This window comes from Neolamprologus multifasciatus, chromosome 13 (assembly GCF_963576455.1).
Source record: "Neolamprologus multifasciatus chromosome 13, fNeoMul1.2, whole genome shotgun sequence".
Lineage (NCBI taxonomy): Eukaryota > Metazoa > Chordata > Actinopteri > Cichliformes > Cichlidae > Neolamprologus > Neolamprologus multifasciatus.
The window spans coordinates 9,805,742-9,823,905 of NC_140451.1; the positions used below are offsets into that span (position 1 = coordinate 9,805,742).

Below are 18,164 nucleotides of genomic sequence, written 5' to 3' on the forward strand. Positions count from 1 at the left end.
TGAGCAACAGCTGAGGTACAGCAAGAACTGATTTTTTAAAAATGGATGTTTGATGTGATCCCATTTATCTGTTTAGTTTTATGTTTTCTAAATGTTTGGGTTTGAATGAAGTCTACATGTAAAGATAATATATGGATGGTGGGCAGTGTATATAACCATAATAATGTACCTTTAGATGTAGATCCCAAATGTATTTTCGTTGTACAGATTTACTACAGGGTGTTGTTTTTTTTCCTTTCTTCCAAAAATGAATCGTTCAGTTAAAACAATTTGTTTGTTTGGTGCTTGGGGTGGGGCTGGTGGCGCTGTTACATCTTGCCTGAAATTGCATGAAGTTTTCACCAAATCATCAAATCAGATTTCACTTCAGCGCTGTCAGTTTTTTTTCTTTTTCCTGATTGTTGGCATCTTCTTGGTTTCAAAATGGAAAGGTGCATTTTGACGATTTTCTAGACACTTTATTTTGATTCCATATGTTATTTAAAGCCTTAAAAAGGCTCTACATCTTCTGGTAAGCCATTTCCATCACGTTCTGTTGCCTAACCCGAAACATCGTCTGTGAATGTTCAACGGAAAGAGGCAGTGGCTTTGTTTCTGCAAACATACTGTACAAATTCAACTTTATGTACATTTAAAGCTAGATGTTTTCATAACCACACACAGTGCTGCAGTGTGTTTCAAATGCTCCCCCCTATTTTGTGTAAATTCAGTATGTACCCTACTTGTATGAGAAGTGGCATTGCCTTCTTTTTTCTCTTGATTTCCAGTTCTCCCCCACTGAAGATGATTTTGGCACCTCATGTTGTGTACCAATGTCTGATTAGACATTTTGAACCTCCATATTAACTTGCTGTAAAAAGAAAATAAACATGTTTATGTACAGGGGTTATTAAAGCGTGATCTTGACTTTGATGGTAAATACTGTTGAACCTGATTAGAACAGTCTACAGCATTTATTTCTAGACTACAGCATTATAGTCCTTGCTGGACCACTAAGGAGAGGCAGCTAAGATGATGAAGTTATGGCAGGAAAAATAAGACAAACATGAAGACCACTTTATTCTGTGGTCTGGTGCATTATTCAAGACAAAGAGCTGTGGTTTATAAAGCGTTTGTTTATTAGAGCATCCAGATGTTGTGAGTAAATGCATGTGTAAACTCAGTATATTTCTAGATTTGTACCACGTTTAAGCCTTGAGTCTGCTGTGAAGTGTTCAGTTGACTTTTTCAAAGTACTCCTTGGATCCTTCTGGTGTTGGTTTGATCTGAAAAACAAACATTACAAAAACTGAGAAAGGAGGGAAAAAAAATGTGTATGGTATCAAATCCACATTAGCTGTTATAGTCTTGAATGGACTGAAACAGAGCCCAGGTGTACTCACTGTTGGGGAGTGAGGGGTCCAGCTGGCCGGACACACCTCCCCATGAGTCTCCACAAACTGGAAGGCCTTCACTAGACGAAGAGTCTCTTCAACACAGCGGCCCACCGGCAAGTCATTCACACTCATGTGCTTCACCACGCCATTTGGATCAATGATGAAGAGTCCCCTAAAGGAAAACAACCCAAAACATCAGACATCTTTCTAAACAAGTTTAGGTCTCGATGCATGCTCAATCATCCAGGTAAGGAAATCCCAAAAGGTTGATTGTGTTCATCTGGATGTAGCATTTTCAGTGGAAGAAACATTTCGTCACTCATCCAAGTGACTTCTTCAGTTTCAGCTGACTGCAGGTTTCCCCAAGCTTATAAACAGTGTTAGAAGGTTCTCCCTTCAATATTGAGCAATTACATAAAAGACCAGTTACAGGCACTATTGCAACACTTGGTGATATATCTGGATAAACCCACCAAATGAGAGAAAACACACTTTAACCCTCTCAAGGCAGGCGTTGCCGATTTGCAACAGTTAAAAACTAACAACCTGATTACCCCACATACATATTTTATGAGTTTTTTTACTCCGAAGTACCACTGCAGGACTTGGTTGTGCATTAGCAACAAAAAGTTTAATTTGAGCCTGAGGGGGTTAAGGCCTGTTGCATAATATTCCCTGTCTTCAAATTAAAAATACCCAGGGTATTTAAGTCAACAGTAGCAGCAACAGTCACTTTTCCAGACATTTAAAGTTATATCCAGTGTGCTTCCAATTAGGATAAGTTTTTCTCAAATCCACCGTTTTCTACTACTGTATTCTGTGGTCTCCTGAAATGAGCTTTTTCTAAGCTTATTTTGGGTATAGATGACAGAGTTGTGGAACTGTGGGTGTGAATGTATGACGTTTACCATTTAAAGCCTTTATACAAACTGACCATGTAAAATAAAATTTAATAAAAGACGTGAGGATAGAACTTTACAAAACACAAACCGTCTGGCAGAGACATTTCTGGATGGCAAAAATCAAAGAAAAACTGTTTAATACGCTCTATAAAAAGTAATCCCCGTGATGCATGTTATCAGATTCTGTTCCTATTACAGCTGTGCACATTTTTACTGGTTTGTGTTTTATGTCTTTGGTTTTTTATTTTAGTACTGTGAGGCAGTTGTGGACTGATACTTGTTTCAAAGCACATAATGAACTCACCTCAGAGCAATTCCTGGACCGTCCAGCAGCACACCATAGTCTCTGGAGATCTGCTTGTTGAGATCTGAGAGCAGAGGGATGTGGATATTTCCCAAGCCTCCAGCCTGACAAAACATAAAAAGATACATGAACACAAACGCTGCATAGTGCTTCTAGTAGTGTTCGAGAAATAACAGCTTTTGAGATGATTTCACGGTACTGCAAAGTGCTGCAAGCACAACACACTCTGAGGTCAGTCATTTACTAAAGGCTCCTTGAAGTTCTACTTCAGAGACTGAATAGAGAACACACAGTGATCTGAACCTTGCACCGTGTGCCGCTTACTGAATAACTATTACACTGAATGTACCTTTCGTGGCGTGTTGATCCATGCCAGGTGGGTGAAGTGAGAGTCCACAGACACTCCGACCACCTCGCAGTTGACATCGTGGAACTCGTTGGCCTTGTCGCTGAATGCGATGATTTCTGTCGGACACACAAATGTGCTGTGGTGTAACAAAAAATAAAAAGCACTTATTAAAAATCATAGCAGATCTGCAGAAATACTGGAAAATCTCAAGCCATTAATGCCAACATTTTATTCACTTCATCTCATGCTGAAAATTATTCTTATCAATACTCACAAATCCAGTGGGTAGAAGAAAAGGACCAGGTATTTGCCCTTGAAATCAGCGAGGCTCATGTCCTTGAACTCCCCATTGTGGACAGCTGTCCCTTTAAAAGCAGGAGCAGGCTGGGTGACAGCAGGGGCCCATCTGGAAGCACCTGATACAGCAAAGTCAAACTCTATTTATTTATCATTTATTTATCAACATAAGATATGCAACAGTCTTCTTTTTTTGTCAATTTACCTTTGTAAATAACTGACTATAAGATGCATGCTGGATAAAACAGTAATTTATTGTAATGTCATCTGGTTAATGTTTGGCTTGTCACAGATATACAAACATCTACACTGTTTATCTGGCAATGGGTGGGTGGGGTTGGGAGTGGGAAAGCAAGGCTTTTGCAGAGTGAAACATACACACATCAAACATGATTTTAGTTAGTTTTATAGATACATCTCCCATTTGTTTGCTGCAATGTATTTTAAGTACACAGAGCAAGAACATTAATGTTATCTAAAGAAAACAGAGTTGCAAAGTTCTGAAAAATTAAGCCGTCATACGAGTTCAAGAAAAATCAGAAATAAAAAGTCGAATCATTCTCTCACATCAATTTTATGACAGTAAGAGTATTTTTTGTCATAACTGCTGTAACAAACATGATATTACAGCAAAGCTAACATTTGAACAAATGCTTTTAGTTTATATCCACAACACTGAACACTTGAGCAGAATTTAACCAACCAGGATCACAAACATAACGATACTGTTAATATTGCTGGAAAGTTAATTATAATGACTATAGTTTTTCCTTTTGAGTACAGCTGTAACCAACTGTTTGGTAAAACTGCCCCATATTGCATTTTGCAGAATAAGATTGATAAAAACAGTATAGGGAGAAAAATGCTATCATCTTATCCTGGAAAGCAAATAACTTACTTCATTTCATCTGTAAGTTATTTGATCAGTTGACTAACTCATGGTGTGGTCTATATATAAGTAGAAAACAGAAAAATCCTGCCAGAGCTGAATCAGGCAGTTTCATTTCTGACTGCATGCTGTGTGTTTTGGTTCTGTACATACTGGTGGAGAAACAGGATCTCTGGAGTGCAGGAGCGGTGAGGACTCTTGCAGCCCCGCAGGCTCCATGCTGACAGGCTGCTGCGGCTTTCAGCCCTCCTGCTGCAACCCTCGCCTCAAAAATAAATAAAAAGACATTAATATGACATGAATAATCCATAATCCATACTCTGGAAGGCTATTTAGCTCTTTTAGTTATCAAGTTACCATTTTACTAACTGCAACAATGGTTTAGGACGACTGGAACACGAAAAGGTATCAATGCTTTCAAGCTTGCAGATACATTCAAGAGTGAAAGAATTTGTCCTCCGTGAAAGGAAAATGTCCTCTAATTGTGTTTTTCATGGTTTACCTTCATTGGTATCACCTGAGAATCTAGTGAGCAAAGGTGATGGTGGTGCTTAAAGAAAGATCCTCCAGCATTAAACAAGCCTTGTTAAGAAACAATTTAAAATGAGAGGTTATTTAATGAATTTGAGTTGATAAAATTAAAGGTCTAACCCAACAGTTTCTCCACACTGAACTAAACCAAGGTCTTTGTGAGTACTGCTCATTCTTTAATTACTATACTCACACTGAGATATTCCACTGCTATGTTATATACAGAGAGTACGTGAGCAGCACATCTTAAATGTTCCTACTGCACATACACTGCCACCATAAATAGTTCAAAAACGCATGTGCCACTTTAACTTTTTAAAGTGACTTTTCTTCCAACATAGGTTATGAATTATTTAAATGGATTTATTTTTGCGACACCGTACTGTTATATGTAGGCTACAGTGTGTTCTGGAGTAGCTTGAGGAAACATTCCCGCTGTGTGTGTGTGCGGAGATTCTGTCTATCAACACGCACCACCTTTAGGTAAGAAATTATTTTTTATTCAAAACTTGTTGAACGAATTGCTTAGCTGGGATATCAAAGAGAATTTCCAAAAATAGGAGGAAACTGAGGCTACACTGCCTCTATAAGTTTCTAAGTCATCCACTTGCTTTGGCTCCCAAATGGTGAAACCGCAGCAGGGATTTTATATCAGCAAGTGCTGTTACTAACAGAAGGAAAAATAAATCACAACAAAGCTTTCTAAAGTTAGAATTTTTAGTCGTGCTCTGCAGTAACAGTAACGAGTGCCCTGTTCTCCACACTAAGTTTCTCTGACTCCTCCCCTCCTGCTGCAGCTGGAGCAGCTGTCTGACATTCAGTTTTTATTTCCTCATTCATATAATTGATATCAAAGCTCATACTGAAGGACACTCATCTGCAGAAGTCTGTATCTTTATGAATACTGAAATCCCTGTTAGGCATTATTGACGTTACATTTAACCTGACCACGTTCATAATAAATGCATCAAAGTCAGAGACAGCAATCACTGGACCTCAATGACTTTATCATCAGCTCAGAATAAAACCACATTAGCGCTCTGAACTATGCAGGCAGTTCCCCTGCAGTGACTCATTTACTGTACATCACTGTAACAATCCCTATTAAAAAGGCACTATAACAAAGCCGTTTACAGCAGGGCTGTCAAAGATAACACCCAGCAAAGACTCCAGACTCTGGTCGCTAGGCACCTTTGGAAAATGTGATGACATTCATTTTGGATTTTTACACTACAACTTAAATAACAGAAATTGCGTAATTAACCTCTGTTACTTGAGTCAAGGATAAAAAAATTAAATGACCCTAACGATAAATGTCTTTATTTACAGAAACAAACAAACAAAAAAGACATTTTCTATAAATTAACAAAAACTTTGTATTATTATTACAGGGCAGTCTAGGCCATGATCTACAACAATTTTAATGCGGTTTTCAACATGTATTTTTTACAATTTAAACCTAAAAAGTTGTGCTGACAGATTCCGTTCATTTTGTTTCACTTACTACAAAAAAGAGAAAAAAAAAGAAAAAAGCTTTATAATGTGGAGAAAATATATTTGCACGTTGAATTTGTAGTTAAACTTCTTTAAGCGCCTATGACCTGGCGTCCACATCTGGTGTTCACTGGTAATTCTTTGTTTTTACATTCGTCAGGCCCCAATGTGACCAAATATCAAAGAGAAATTAAAAATTCATGTCGTTGAAGAGTTTGGGTCTTAGGAGGTTAAACTGTAAAAGAGGAATTTCTTTGGTCTGGCCCATGTAAGATCAAAGTGGACTGTATGTGGCTCATGATGTAAGATTAGTTTGACATCGCTGGTCCACCTGCAAAGAATCAACCACTACGATGCGTCTGAAACTTTTCTGTATGGTTTCCTTTTTTGAAGACTGCATATAAATCAATTTATGTGTAGAAGTACAACATGTGGAAGGTATTCTAATGAGTCAGACAGCAAACAGTGGCTGAGGCTTCCAGAAAGGGACCCCCATCCCCACCAGCACCAGTATAAACTATATTTAAGAAAGAACAAAAAGGACAAAGCAAAAATAGATTTACACCACGGGAGATAGAGGATCATCGTTGTTAATGCTAATGTCTGCCATGTGCCAAATGTTACTGATTGTGCAAGTTTTCTGCTGTAAGAGTTGTTAAACCTGTAGACTGATGGAAAGGGTGGGGACAGTAACATTGCACTACTAGGCAAACTGCACTAATATGCTCTCACTGGACACTGTCATCCAGCTGTAGCAGGTTAGACATGCAAACAAACGGCTGATAATGAGCCGGCTAAAACAACAACAGCTGGTCATAAGCCAACATTATGCCAGCTCGAGTTCCATCTGATAAATATGTTGATTACATTCTCACATTGTATGGGAGTTTATTGGCTAAATGTCTGTCCAACAATGTTACATCCACTCCAAAGAAAGTTTCACTAATGATGGCTAACTGCAGCAAAATCATCGGTGCTCGCTGACATAAAGGTTCAGGATATTCTCAAGAACTCGCGTCAGTATTGCTTTCAAATAGAAGTGAGCTTCACTGACTAATCGACTTGCTTCAGACTGCTTTCAAAGTTTTACAGCCTCCTCCAGAGTAAATGGACATAGATATACCACAACTGAGGTAAACAGTCACTAAGATATACAGCAGCCAGAGTTGGTTGTCCTACAGCGCTCAACATAGCTAGGAACATGCACTTATATTGGGGGGTGGAAAGCAGGTTTTACTGACATCTAGTGGTGAGATTTTATACACCATACCTTTAAAGTAAAAGCTGGGGCTCTTGAAGCATGTGGACTGCAGAATAAAATTCAACAACAGCTCAATCACGCAAAACAAACTGCCTTAATATTGAACACAATTAAGCCCCAGCTCTGTTACCATTCATACAAATAATAATAATAATAAATCTATATTAGTCATGGCCTACAAAGTGAACACAGCAGTTGCCTACAGGTGGTAATTATTATCATACTAAATTTGAACCTCTGTTGTGTTCCCGCCTTCCTTTCTTTAAGACTTTGTGTAATTAATGAGATTAATTGTATGCGACCTTTTTTTAAAAAAAATCTTAATACAAGGCAACTCAGTTCATAACTTTTACCCTGTTTACCATAGAAAATTCTAGTACAATGCATCAAGATGGCGACATTAACGTTTCTATTTAAGTCACGAACGTCATTTTTTAAGGTTTTGTTTAGGAATAACCACAACTCCACTCATCGCTCTTCTTATGAAGCGAGGCTTGCGCAGTTGCCGCGGGTTGACACCGGTGACAGCTGGTGCTCAGGTTCAAATGTGCAGCACACACAACATAAATGCGGATTACAATTTTTCATTTATTTATTTATTTTAATCAATACCTGCTATCAACACTGACTAATGACTTATGTGCAACAGCGCGATTAACAAATGCAAAGTAACGTTATATAAAGTTGCACTTACAGAGGTCCTGAGCAGTTTTCCAATGGTGGCTGCCATCTTGGATTATGTCACTGGAGGCACGGTTGAGCAGGTTATTACGCACGTGCTCAATTCCAACCTCTCCTTGGAAGGAAAAACTATAAAAATAAATGAATTGTATTAATATTTTGCCAGCTCAGTTTATCGAATATGCCGACCATAAAACGTATTTTGTGACAAATTATGGCGCATAAAGAAAATGTTAAAGTCACGGTACCTTCAGGTACAGCTCGTAATATTGAGACAAAAATATTTTAAGTGAGCGAAACACGAAGCTGATATTTTTTTCTTTTTAATTTAAATTGTGTTTGTTTGACCGTAAAAATGCTAAATTGGTTGTTGTGGTTTCTGTTGAACACGCTGAGCAGAAAGCCACTAGGAAGTAAAACAAAACTAAAAACGCGACGCCTGATATATCAGATATCCCTGAATGTAGCATAAACCTCTGCGAACACGTGACTGGTGGCGGAAGTCGAGTCTAATTAGAAGTTGACCTCAAAAGCATGAGAAATGCATGCTTGTAGGCCATGTAGTGTATTAGTGTCACTGTGAGTGATTTAATTTATGAAACGTGAATGTACTCGTTGTTCTAATGGATCCTAACCTGTTGTACTGGAAAGCAGAGGGACAGGTAACGGTGCACAGCATGCATAGCATCACCTCTCACAGTTACCATGGAATTAGTTTCTCTCACGCTTTTTCATGACTACACTTTTCCTGTTTTACAGTCTTTCCTCCGTCGACTCAAGATCTGGGTTAATCTCCTTAATCCAACCCTCCTGCTCTCATCTGACGTGAGTAGCAACCACTGCAGTGATTCGATATTATGGGATGAGTGGAAAATACCTGATGTTTACCTTGTGATTCTGCTCTCCGCAGCCTGAGATACAAAAGGCTCACTCTCTCCTTGGAAGCGGAGAAAAATTAAATGAAAAGGTCAGATTATGTTGAAGGATCTGAGTGCACAGTGGTCACGTACACAACACTGTGAACCTGCTGTGGTTGTTTTACTTCTCTTTCTTTCATTTTCTCTACTAGGATGAAGCTGCACTGACCATCTCACTTGTAAGTCTTGCAAGAAATGACCCTAAATTAAGATTTCCTCGCTATCAGTCTTATTAAAGTATTGTTAAGTGGAAGGAGCTATGTTGTGCAGATGTGATTTAAAGGAGGATGACCACTTTGTCTCCACAGTCATCTGTCCACCCTGATTCTGGGGCTGCTCTTCCCCTAATTTTTCGGCCGCCAGGTAACAGACTTTTACAAGTGTTGTTTACAAGTTTCCATACATACATTTGCAGTGTGATCAGTTCATATGTGTGATAACAAAGATTTAAACGGTTGTTAAAGATGCTACAAAGGCTGCAGGTTTTCCAGATAAACACCTGTAAGTTCAAACAGCAATCAGCTGGGTTTTTTCCCATGTGTATTCCTGAAGCATTAAAATAGACCTGTTAGACTTTTCCATATTTTATCTCCAAAGAAAAACTTTGGTCATGTCATATGAGATAAAGTTTCAAATAACAAGGTTAACATCTATAACATATATTTAAGTAACCTGTGTGATCAGGTAGAAGAAAAGGAGCTTAAGAAGGGGGAGGAATGGGATGAAAGTAACCTGTGTCAGATTGATGGGCTGCACCAGGGTCCATTATGTCTGTGAATTAAATGAAAGCTACCCTGGTAGCTTTCATTTAATCCAAGTAAATGGGCACAATAGCAGTCCATATCTATATATTGTGCAATGAAAAAGGGGAATGAATGCAACAATATTTCAAAACATGCAGCTTTCTTGTGATTTCTTTAAGTAGTCTTCAGGAATAGTTCTCCAGGCTTCATGAAGGACATTCAAAGCTCTTCTTTGGATGTTGGCTGCCTTTTCTTCTGTTCTCTGTCAAGATGATCCCACACTGCTTCAATAATGTTGAGGTCCAGGCTCTGGGGAGGCCAATCCATGACCAATAGCGTTCCACTGTGTGTTTTTTCTATCCAAGTATGCTGCACTGCACTAGCAGTGTGTTTGTAAGGTGGAACTCAAATGAACTCCAGTCTTATCCCCATGTTTCCCCCTTCTTAATAATGGCTTCCTGACAGCCAACTCTCATTGAGACCATTTCTGATGAGGCTTTGGTGAGCAGTAGATGGGTCCACTGAAAGGTCAGATCCATCTCTCAGCTCCTGTGTCAGGTCTAAGGATTTTATTTATATTATATATTTTTATTTTTTTCATGCCTTTCAGGTACTCCTCGTCTGCTGTAGTTGTTTTGACTGTCTGTTGTGTCTGCACATAACAATCGTTCATCCCTTAAGTTAAATGTCCTTTTATGCTTGAATGATTCAGAACACAGTCCTCTGAAAATGGTACAACGAAAGAACAGAAAATGAGTGTAAAAGCAGCTGATGTCCAAAGAAAAACTTTGAAAGACGTTTAGAAAGCCTGCAGAACTATTCCTCAAAAGCACTTAAAACACTTCTAAATAATAAAATAAACTGTCTCCTTACAATAAAAATATTTTTTTTAAAACACAAACAAGGTGCGCCTCAAGACTTTTGCACAGTGCTGTATATCGCTGAAAGAGCTTTACAGGAGATTCTGATGAGTTTATGTCCACCTGCTTCTTTTCAGCATTTCTTCCTATATCAGGACCTTTGGTAGGTGTCTACTCCTTTATTTATATTTATATATATTTTTTTTCTTTTTTCAAAAGGAAGTTTATTTATTTAATTTCACAGGTTGTTGCCAGTCTTTTGCCACACAGCACTGTGAAACCTGCTCTGTTTTGGCAGGTAACAAAGCATATTGATCAGATTGATTGATATATATATATATATATATATATATATATATATATATATATATATATATATATATATATATATATATATTAGACATGAACAAAGTAACTAATGGCAAATATTCCACTGCACTCTTTCAGTTTCTACTGCAGAGTTACAGTGCTGGGTTCAGTTATGCAAACAGAAATTCTTCATCAGAGCAGGTAAAGTGTTTAGATCAGGCCTATATTTTCATTTATGAGCTGATTGTGTGATCAAATAGCTTAATCATTTTTTTTAAAGTGTCTTTTCTCTAATCTCGAGCCCTCCCTCTGTTTCTGCACTTATCTCTCAGCACCAGGGGTACAACATTTCTCTGAAGCAGCTTCTGTTGATCACTGGTACAGTCTCCTATACAACATGTGCAGGGGTGTGTGCATTTTGATTATGGAAATCGTAACCGTAATGCCTCAAGTAAACTTTTGGTTTTTCAGTCATTGTTACTTTGTATCTTCTGTTTCAGGCCCTCCCTCAGATTTTTATCAACAGACTAGGTTTAAGAAGCTCAGCAGTGCAGACTTTCTTTAGGTCAATATTACCAATCCCTCTCTCAGGTAAGTTCTGTGTGCTGAATACAAGCCGCTGTGCTTACTGCATAAATAGTATTGTGGAGACTCATACAGTAGAAATCATCCCAATGCAGACACTGTATTTAAAGTTTGCATTTTAGGTTTTCTACTAGAGTAGCTTTGCATGATTTACAGTTCAGAATAATCCTTATGTATTTTACGCTTTGGTGCAGACCCTCTGTCTGAAACAAGCTGCTCTGCTTTTAAAGTAATTTTCTTCTTATCCTGATTGGCTTCCTCTTGCCAAATGAAGGTTTCATAGCAGGTGGTATGAGCTCACATATTTGCCTGGGAAGACCATATTGGGGATAATAGGAAAAAAATGAAGCCTGAGCCTATTGGTACCCTAAAAGAGCAAATGAACTAGCATACTTTCAGCTCTGTAATGTTGTTTTACTCTCCTCAGCTACTCTGGCCTTCTTCAATGTGTTAACTGTCAGAAGTGAGGAGTCAGAAACTGGCATCCAAGTGTTTGATCACAATGGAAATCCTGTTGGCATGTCCAAAGCAGCAGGAGAAAAGGTATTTTTAAATTTAAAAAAAAAAGAGAAAGAAATCAGTAATTTCAGTGAAATCTTGATGTACTAAAGATCTTTCCTTTTTCGTAAGGCTGTGTGGGAGACTGCCTTGTCAAGAGCGGCACTGTTTGGTATGACCGCCGCCATTCCTAATCTGCTGGTGCTACTCATGAAAAGGTCAGCCTTTTGTTAAAGCCGTCTTTAACACCCTCCGAAGAAAATCAGGTTCGACCGAATAGATTTTTCTTTACAGGGTGAGACCTTTCCAGAGGAACTCTCTGCTTGTCGCTCCTCTCCGACACATAAGCACCGCGCTCGTCCTTGGCCTGATGATTCCTGTTTCATTCAGTCTCTTTCCACAGCTGGGAACGGTAAGGGTCGAGGTCCTTCTCTGCTCTCAGGTTTTGTTTTGCTTTCTTGAACTTAGCTGACACTGACCTTGTTTTGCAGATAAAGAGGGAGCAGTTGGAGGAGGAGCTGCAGGCTGCAGCAGTTGGGAGACATTTATTCTACCACAGAGGACTCTGAAAAGCAGCTTTAGATAGAAGACACACAATCCACTGACACATGTTCCACAAACTGCAGAGAGCATGACAGGAACAACCCCCACACCCCAAAATAAAGAGTTTATTTCAAGCAACAGTTTACTTTCTGATAGAAATTTATTTCACTTTGAGTATTAGTTGGATTTATAGATATAGCAAATATTACACATTTTCATGAAAATATATTTTCAAAGTTGCACGAGCCTATGTGTTACCGTCACCTGAAATACTGCAATGTGGTGAAAAATGGATTCAACCGTACAACAATGGCGCTAACGACACTGATTTAGAAGAGTGGAGAAAAAAAAGAGCTTGGAAAATAAGACGTGTAATTAAATACAAGTGAGTCAGTGTGGGCATGGAAGCATTAATCGTTATTTAATCAGCTCAAGACTGAAGTGGAAGCTATTAGTACAACTCTGAAAAATCCCCAACGCACAACAGTTTACTTCTGTTTCAGCTGTGCGCGGCGCTAATGCTGTTAGCAAAATAGAAAATGTGACATTCCTTTAAAAGGAAAAAAACAAAAGAATCTACAAGTTGTGCAGTGTCTGCTACACTTGTAATCTGATTTCCCCGCACAGCAAAGTTTCTATCAGCTAAATCGGTAATTGCAAAACCTGCACACACATGTGACAGTACAAAGTGAGTACCCAGCCACGAACAAGCTTTGTGACGTTTGGAGTTGCTGCGTTGCACCGTGAACAGGAAGCCAACGTGTGGGAAAACGCTCTGATGGAAAATCACTGCTTGTTGTTTCTGCTCTACAAACTCCAAGTCAACAGCTGCGGCGCTTTTCCCCTCATACCTGTTACTGTTAAGGGATAAAACTTGCATTGTTTTACATTTTCAGCAAATGCGACATAAAGACCATCGTTTCAGATTACACAAAAACTCAAGCAGCTGTGCACTGAGGTCACTCAGGCAGCAGCCAGTCTGTTCACATTGTGTGTTGATATTTTTAATAACTTGAGCTGCAGATTAATTTAGTTTCTGCTAAAAAACCTTAATTATCACCAAACTAATCCTTTCATTGCTCCCATTATTGGTGTGTGAGTCCCCTGATGGATTAGATAAGCACCATAAAATCTGATGCTAGGGACACTTTTCTTCCTTGTATTAACAGTGTGCCATTTAAAAAAACAAAAACCGTAATGATCCCAACAGTGAGTCCATGCTGCAGATGGTAACCTGCAGTAGAGTGTTTGAAAACAGCTTTATATCCTCAAGAGCTGCTCTGCAGCCGCCAAATGAAAGAGGAAGTTCTCCGTCGCTGGAGGGAAATGACGCTGCTTTAAACCTTCCAGTGTGATTTTAGAGTCTTCACACTCATCAGCAAGAGCAACCAGGTTAGCGAGGATCTCTTTAGTCTTGACAGAAATGTCCTGCAGATGAAGGGCACATTAGATTTAAGACTAGGTTTCTTACAGCTGGCGCTTTCCTGTCCGGTGTTTTTAACTACGTTCTTACCTTGATCACCTGACTGTCTGACTTCTCTGCGTCCTCCGCAGACTGCACGATGAGTTGGCCGATGTCCTTGTGCAACTTCCCCATAGCCATGGCTTCTGTTGTGAGAGACTCAGCATCAGTCTGAGAGAATCAAAGCAACATATTGCTCTCTCTTTGAACACATGGTACCTTTAGCACTCTGGGATACTGTGATGGTGCTGTCTGGGAGGTTCACAAACACATCAAACAAATCCGTTCTGTTGCTCACTTCCGGATTTACAAACCCTGCTATGTATCCTGTGGAGGAAGCAAACATATTGGAGCATTAATAATTCACCCATTCACCCCAGTCATGGCAGTGCAGATAGTTGCTAAGCTGCGTGATGAGTTTTCTGTTAATTACACAGATAAACCAGTAGGCAGCCTCACCGGGGCATTTCTTTAAATCCTCCAGTTCAGCATCACTCAGGTGGATGTACGGGTGGAGGATGGACCAGTCTTTCCTGTGCCACACGAGAGCCGGCAGAACTCTGAGAGACAAACAGACAAAAGAGTTACCCACACAACACAATTATGTCCACTATGAAATGATTATGAAAGTCTTAAATTCACCTCGTGAACTCCAACAACGCCTCAATCCGAGGGTGATGGACAACAATCCGCTTCTTCAGCATCAAGGCTGTATACAGGATGATGGTCTCCATTCCGAACTGAGACACCACATCTGAGACAAGAGCAGAAACATGGTCGAAGATTTGAGATCTTGTGACTTTTTCCACTAACAGCTAACATTTTAAAATGTTCAATGAATTAATTTAAAAAAGCTGTACATCAATTAAAAATGGATATAATAATTACCTAGATGCCAAACTGCGTTTGCATAATGTTTTCCTGCCGTCCCCAGCAATTCATTTATTGTTATCCCATATTTTTTACACTACTTAATGCAAAAACTGTTGCTTGATATCTCAAGCAGCTATCGTGTATTTTCTCCATGATTATGACTCTGGCTCCATTGTTTCCGGCACGCTGAGCACCATCTGCTGCACGAGTAGCAGAGTAGCATCACAGCTGAGCAAACAGTTATAACTTCAAAGTTAATAAACGACAACCATTTTCCATTTAAAGTATATCTCACTATATATGTATATGCCCGTGTAAAAAACTTTTTCACGAGACTATGTGGAGACGTGATTAAGTATACCTCATCATTCGGTAGCTTGTGCGACCACTTTAAACAACAATAACATAAACTCATAATTTTCTCTCCGATTTCGTCAGTCTCTAACAACACTAGAGGCATTGTGGCCCAGTCTTCTTTACAACATAAAGAAGACTGGGCCACTGACGTTTCATTGACGTTTTACAGTCAGTCATTTATGCACAGCTCTTTTAAGGAAAACTTCAGCTATCAGACACATGGGCCTCTTTGGTATACAGGGGAATTCTGGTCGACTCAGTGACTGTAACGTGCACTTCTGGAAGGATTGTGGTATTGTGTTAACACACGCCTCAATGCTCCAGACCAGCAAACTGACAAAACTTCTGCTTTTATAGAGGTTCTCACACTTAACAATGATAAGTTAATCAAGTACATTTGATTAGCAGCACCTGGGTACCCCCCTCTTATTAAAGCGGTAAGTTTATTAGATTTTCTCAGGACTGCATAAGGTTGTAAGAAAACTTTCATTTTCATGTGAAATATCAGCTGACCCTGATGTGTTAACACTGGATTTTTCTTTTTTTTTACTTCCTAAAAACCTCCAGTAACAGCAAGGGTTTCTAATAAGAGCTAAAAAGCATGAATTCTTTGCTTTTAAAAAGTTCAAACCGTGTTTGGTCACAATAAAACAAATGAAACAAATAACAAAAATCTTAAATAGCAGATTCGTGTACACAGGAAAGTCCGGGAAAGGTGTTCAGTATTTTTATGTGTGTTCCTCTTTACAAATGTGAAGTCCTACCTTTGACTGAACCTGCCAAGTAGGCTTTCCGAACATCGTAGTCCTTAATGAGAAACGAGCCGTTTTCGTCGCTTTGACAGATTCCTTTGGTGAGGACGGTGATGTAGGCTTCCATCATTTTCACCGGACTTCCGTGTTTGACATACATCCTGAGAAATAAATGTAACTTTGTGAGTTCAGCCCAAAGCACAAAGACATAAGGTGATGCTTCGTATTCATAAAGACTGTCACCTGCAGAGTATTCTACTGAGTGCAGCATATTTCTCAGGGTTGAAGTCTTTTGCTGTAACAACTACTGAAAAATGAGTGACCTTGACGAAGAGAAAGAGAGACATTAAAGAAATGCTCATCTATTATATATATCATCTATGGAGATATTAAATGTGACAAAAAGGATGAGGCTAATGCCTGGATAAAGACACCTTACCTTGTTTAGTGCTGTCGGCTCCTGTACTTCCATTGTAGTAATGTAATACCAGGTACGGGAGAACTGACCAAACACAAAGGTGTGAAAGTCACGGCCATCGTGTGTCAGGCAGCACTTGCTGAGCAGGACTTCCCTTAGTTCGTCGCCCACAGATGGATAGCACCACACCCACAAAGTGTCTCCATTCACATCTTTCTCTGAAGGAGGGGAAATAAAAGCAACATGTAGCAACATTTAGCATATCAGGAGAAAGAAATGCATTCAGACTGGACTTTCAGGGTCTTCTAAGAGCATCACTACCAATAACAAGGTTACTGGAGGCGCTCAGGAACCCATCCAGAGCCATTCAGGTTGAACATGCAGGAGCAATAAACCAGTGAGGGGACATTCTCGGATCACAATAGTATCATGTGATTGTCCTGCATGTTCAGCGGATCTGAGACGCCGACTTCGCTTGAAAAAAAAAAAGGACAAAAGAACGACTTCCTAACCGAAACTTACCGATTAATCCCACGCTTAACATAAGCTGCGTTTCAGTCGTTGCCATATTCCATACCTGAAACAGTTCATAAGGACAAGTTAACTGGAGAGCAGCCACCGGGCGTCTTCTTCTGCGGACATAGTTGTAACAGGAAAGTTACCTTGAGAGTTCATGCGAGATCAGAATACCAGAGAGCGATGCTGGATGGGTTTAATGGGACAGAAAGTGGGCTAAAACTTGCCAGCAGTCTGATTCAGAAGATTTCTGCTGCTGTCAACAAACATTCCCCCCCCCCCTCTCTCTCTCTCTCTGCGAAGCTGCTTCCCTCTTCCGGGACAGGAGGGCTGTGCAGGGAGGAGCTACGCAGCTCACAGCCAATCACAGCAGCCGTAACGGTGCGTTCATGGTAGCTTACAAAATGCAAGTAATATTCACGGACGGCAGAAAAATATAAATTTGAAATTTTATGAACCCTTAGCATTTCACATTATGATGTGATAGAAAAGTCTGCGCTTGCACGTAATCTGTAGCACAGATATATGTTTTTGAAAGTAAAACAGTCAAAATAAAATCAAGATTGCTTTTAAGATTTCATTCTGTACTGTAACATAATGATTATATTTATACAGCTAATAATTGTGTTCTATTTAGCTTTAAATTATAATTTTTTTATGTTACTTATAGAGCTACTTTTAATTTAGTCATATTCTGTTTTACTGAGTTATTTGACTTTGTTTAGCTATTGTTTCATGGTTTTATTGGTTGTGTTTACTCTTTGCTACCTATGCACGGGAATTTACGAACTTTGTGGATAAGCTGGGCTCTATCTTATCTTATTTCACACTCTTCTTTGATCATATCCGCATTGATTGAATTGATCTTTTTTGAGTTAATGTTTTTCTGAATAGTACTTGAAGGTACCATTGGGGGGAGCACATACGGGAACCTTGTACCATCAGAGTTGCCAGGTTTGATTAAAGCCCTCACTTGGGAAGTTTAGATTTTGCATTGCTATTCTACGTTCTAAAATGTACCAGTGACTTCAGACGGCCACTGGTGCTAACGCTATAGAAACTTTCATAAAAGCACAAGAGTTACAAGTTATTTCCCTTTTTAAACTGTATCATTTTAATGATCATATTTCCGTTACTGAAAACGTGCCACAGCCAACTGAATCATTTATCAACTAAAGTCTTATGTGTTTGCATATCCAAAAAGGTCTACAAGATGTGAAAAGAGAAGAAATAAAATAATAACAACA

General features: G+C 39.2%; 3 protein-coding genes across 3 annotated transcripts; 1 reads left to right on the forward strand and 2 right to left on the reverse strand.

Moving 5' to 3' along the window:
* Positions 1-1,095: 1,095 nt before the first annotated feature.
* prdx3 (peroxiredoxin 3) lies at positions 1,096-8,224 on the reverse strand. Its single transcript, XM_085183483.1, has 7 exons — positions 8,098-8,224; positions 4,271-4,382; positions 3,206-3,347; positions 2,932-3,067; positions 2,583-2,686; positions 1,383-1,548; positions 1,096-1,265 (listed from the first exon to the last, which is right to left on the reverse strand). Exons 1-7 carry the CDS (start codon positions 8,131-8,133, stop codon positions 1,215-1,217), a joined length of 747 nt encoding a protein of 248 aa, XP_085039609.1. The 5' UTR covers positions 8,134-8,224; the 3' UTR covers positions 1,096-1,214.
* Positions 8,225-8,551: 327 nt separating this feature from the next.
* sfxn4 (sideroflexin 4) lies at positions 8,552-12,935 on the forward strand. Its single transcript, XM_085183480.1, has 14 exons — positions 8,552-8,746; positions 8,844-8,909; positions 8,995-9,051; positions 9,154-9,180; positions 9,310-9,364; positions 10,742-10,767; positions 10,849-10,902; positions 11,052-11,114; positions 11,246-11,320; positions 11,414-11,504; positions 11,926-12,041; positions 12,129-12,214; positions 12,291-12,408; positions 12,488-12,935. The coding sequence occupies exons 1-14, from the start codon at positions 8,708-8,710 to the stop codon at positions 12,563-12,565; spliced, it is 951 nt and encodes a 316-aa protein (XP_085039606.1). The 5' UTR covers positions 8,552-8,707; the 3' UTR covers positions 12,566-12,935.
* dennd10 (DENN domain containing 10) lies at positions 12,681-17,259 on the reverse strand. The gene is made up of 10 exons (XM_085183479.1): positions 17,064-17,259; positions 16,924-16,978; positions 16,423-16,619; positions 16,227-16,306; positions 15,996-16,144; positions 14,644-14,755; positions 14,461-14,561; positions 14,221-14,328; positions 14,053-14,147; positions 12,681-13,967 (listed from the first exon to the last, which is right to left on the reverse strand). The coding sequence occupies exons 2-10, from the start codon at positions 16,967-16,969 to the stop codon at positions 13,800-13,802; spliced, it is 1,056 nt and encodes a 351-aa protein (XP_085039605.1). The 5' UTR covers positions 16,970-16,978; positions 17,064-17,259; the 3' UTR covers positions 12,681-13,799.
* Between the last annotated feature and the right edge of the window lie 905 nt (positions 17,260-18,164).

Excerpts from the sequence above, each read along its gene's own strand:
- sfxn4 (XM_085183480.1), top strand. The coding sequence starts at position 8,708 with ATGGATCCTAACCTGTTGTACTGGAAAGCAGAGGGACAG. Across the intron at positions 10,768-10,848 it reads TTCCTATATCAGGACCTTTG|GTTGTTGCCAGTCTTTTGCC; the intron begins GTAGGTGTCTAC and ends TTAATTTCACAG. Across the intron at positions 10,903-11,051 it reads AACCTGCTCTGTTTTGGCAG|TTTCTACTGCAGAGTTACAG; the intron begins GTAACAAAGCAT and ends GCACTCTTTCAG.
- dennd10 (XM_085183479.1), bottom strand. The coding sequence starts at position 16,969 with ATGGCAACGACTGAAACGCAGCTTATGTTAAGCGTGGGATTAATCG. Across the intron at positions 14,562-14,643 it reads GCGTTGTTGGAGTTCACGAG|AGTTCTGCCGGCTCTCGTGT; the intron begins GTGAATTTAAGA and ends TTTGTCTCTCAG. Across the intron at positions 13,968-14,052 it reads CAGACAGTCAGGTGATCAAG|GACATTTCTGTCAAGACTAA; the intron begins GTAAGAACGTAG and ends CTTCATCTGCAG.
- prdx3 (XM_085183483.1), bottom strand. The coding sequence starts at position 8,133 with ATGGCAGCCACCATTGGAAAACTGCTCAGGACCTCT. Across the intron at positions 4,383-8,097 it reads GAAAACTGCTCAGGACCTCT|GCGAGGGTTGCAGCAGGAGG; the intron begins GTAAGTGCAACT and ends TTTATTTTTGAG. Across the intron at positions 1,549-2,582 it reads GGTCCAGGAATTGCTCTGAG|GGGACTCTTCATCATTGATC; the intron begins GTGAGTTCATTA and ends GTTTTCCTTTAG.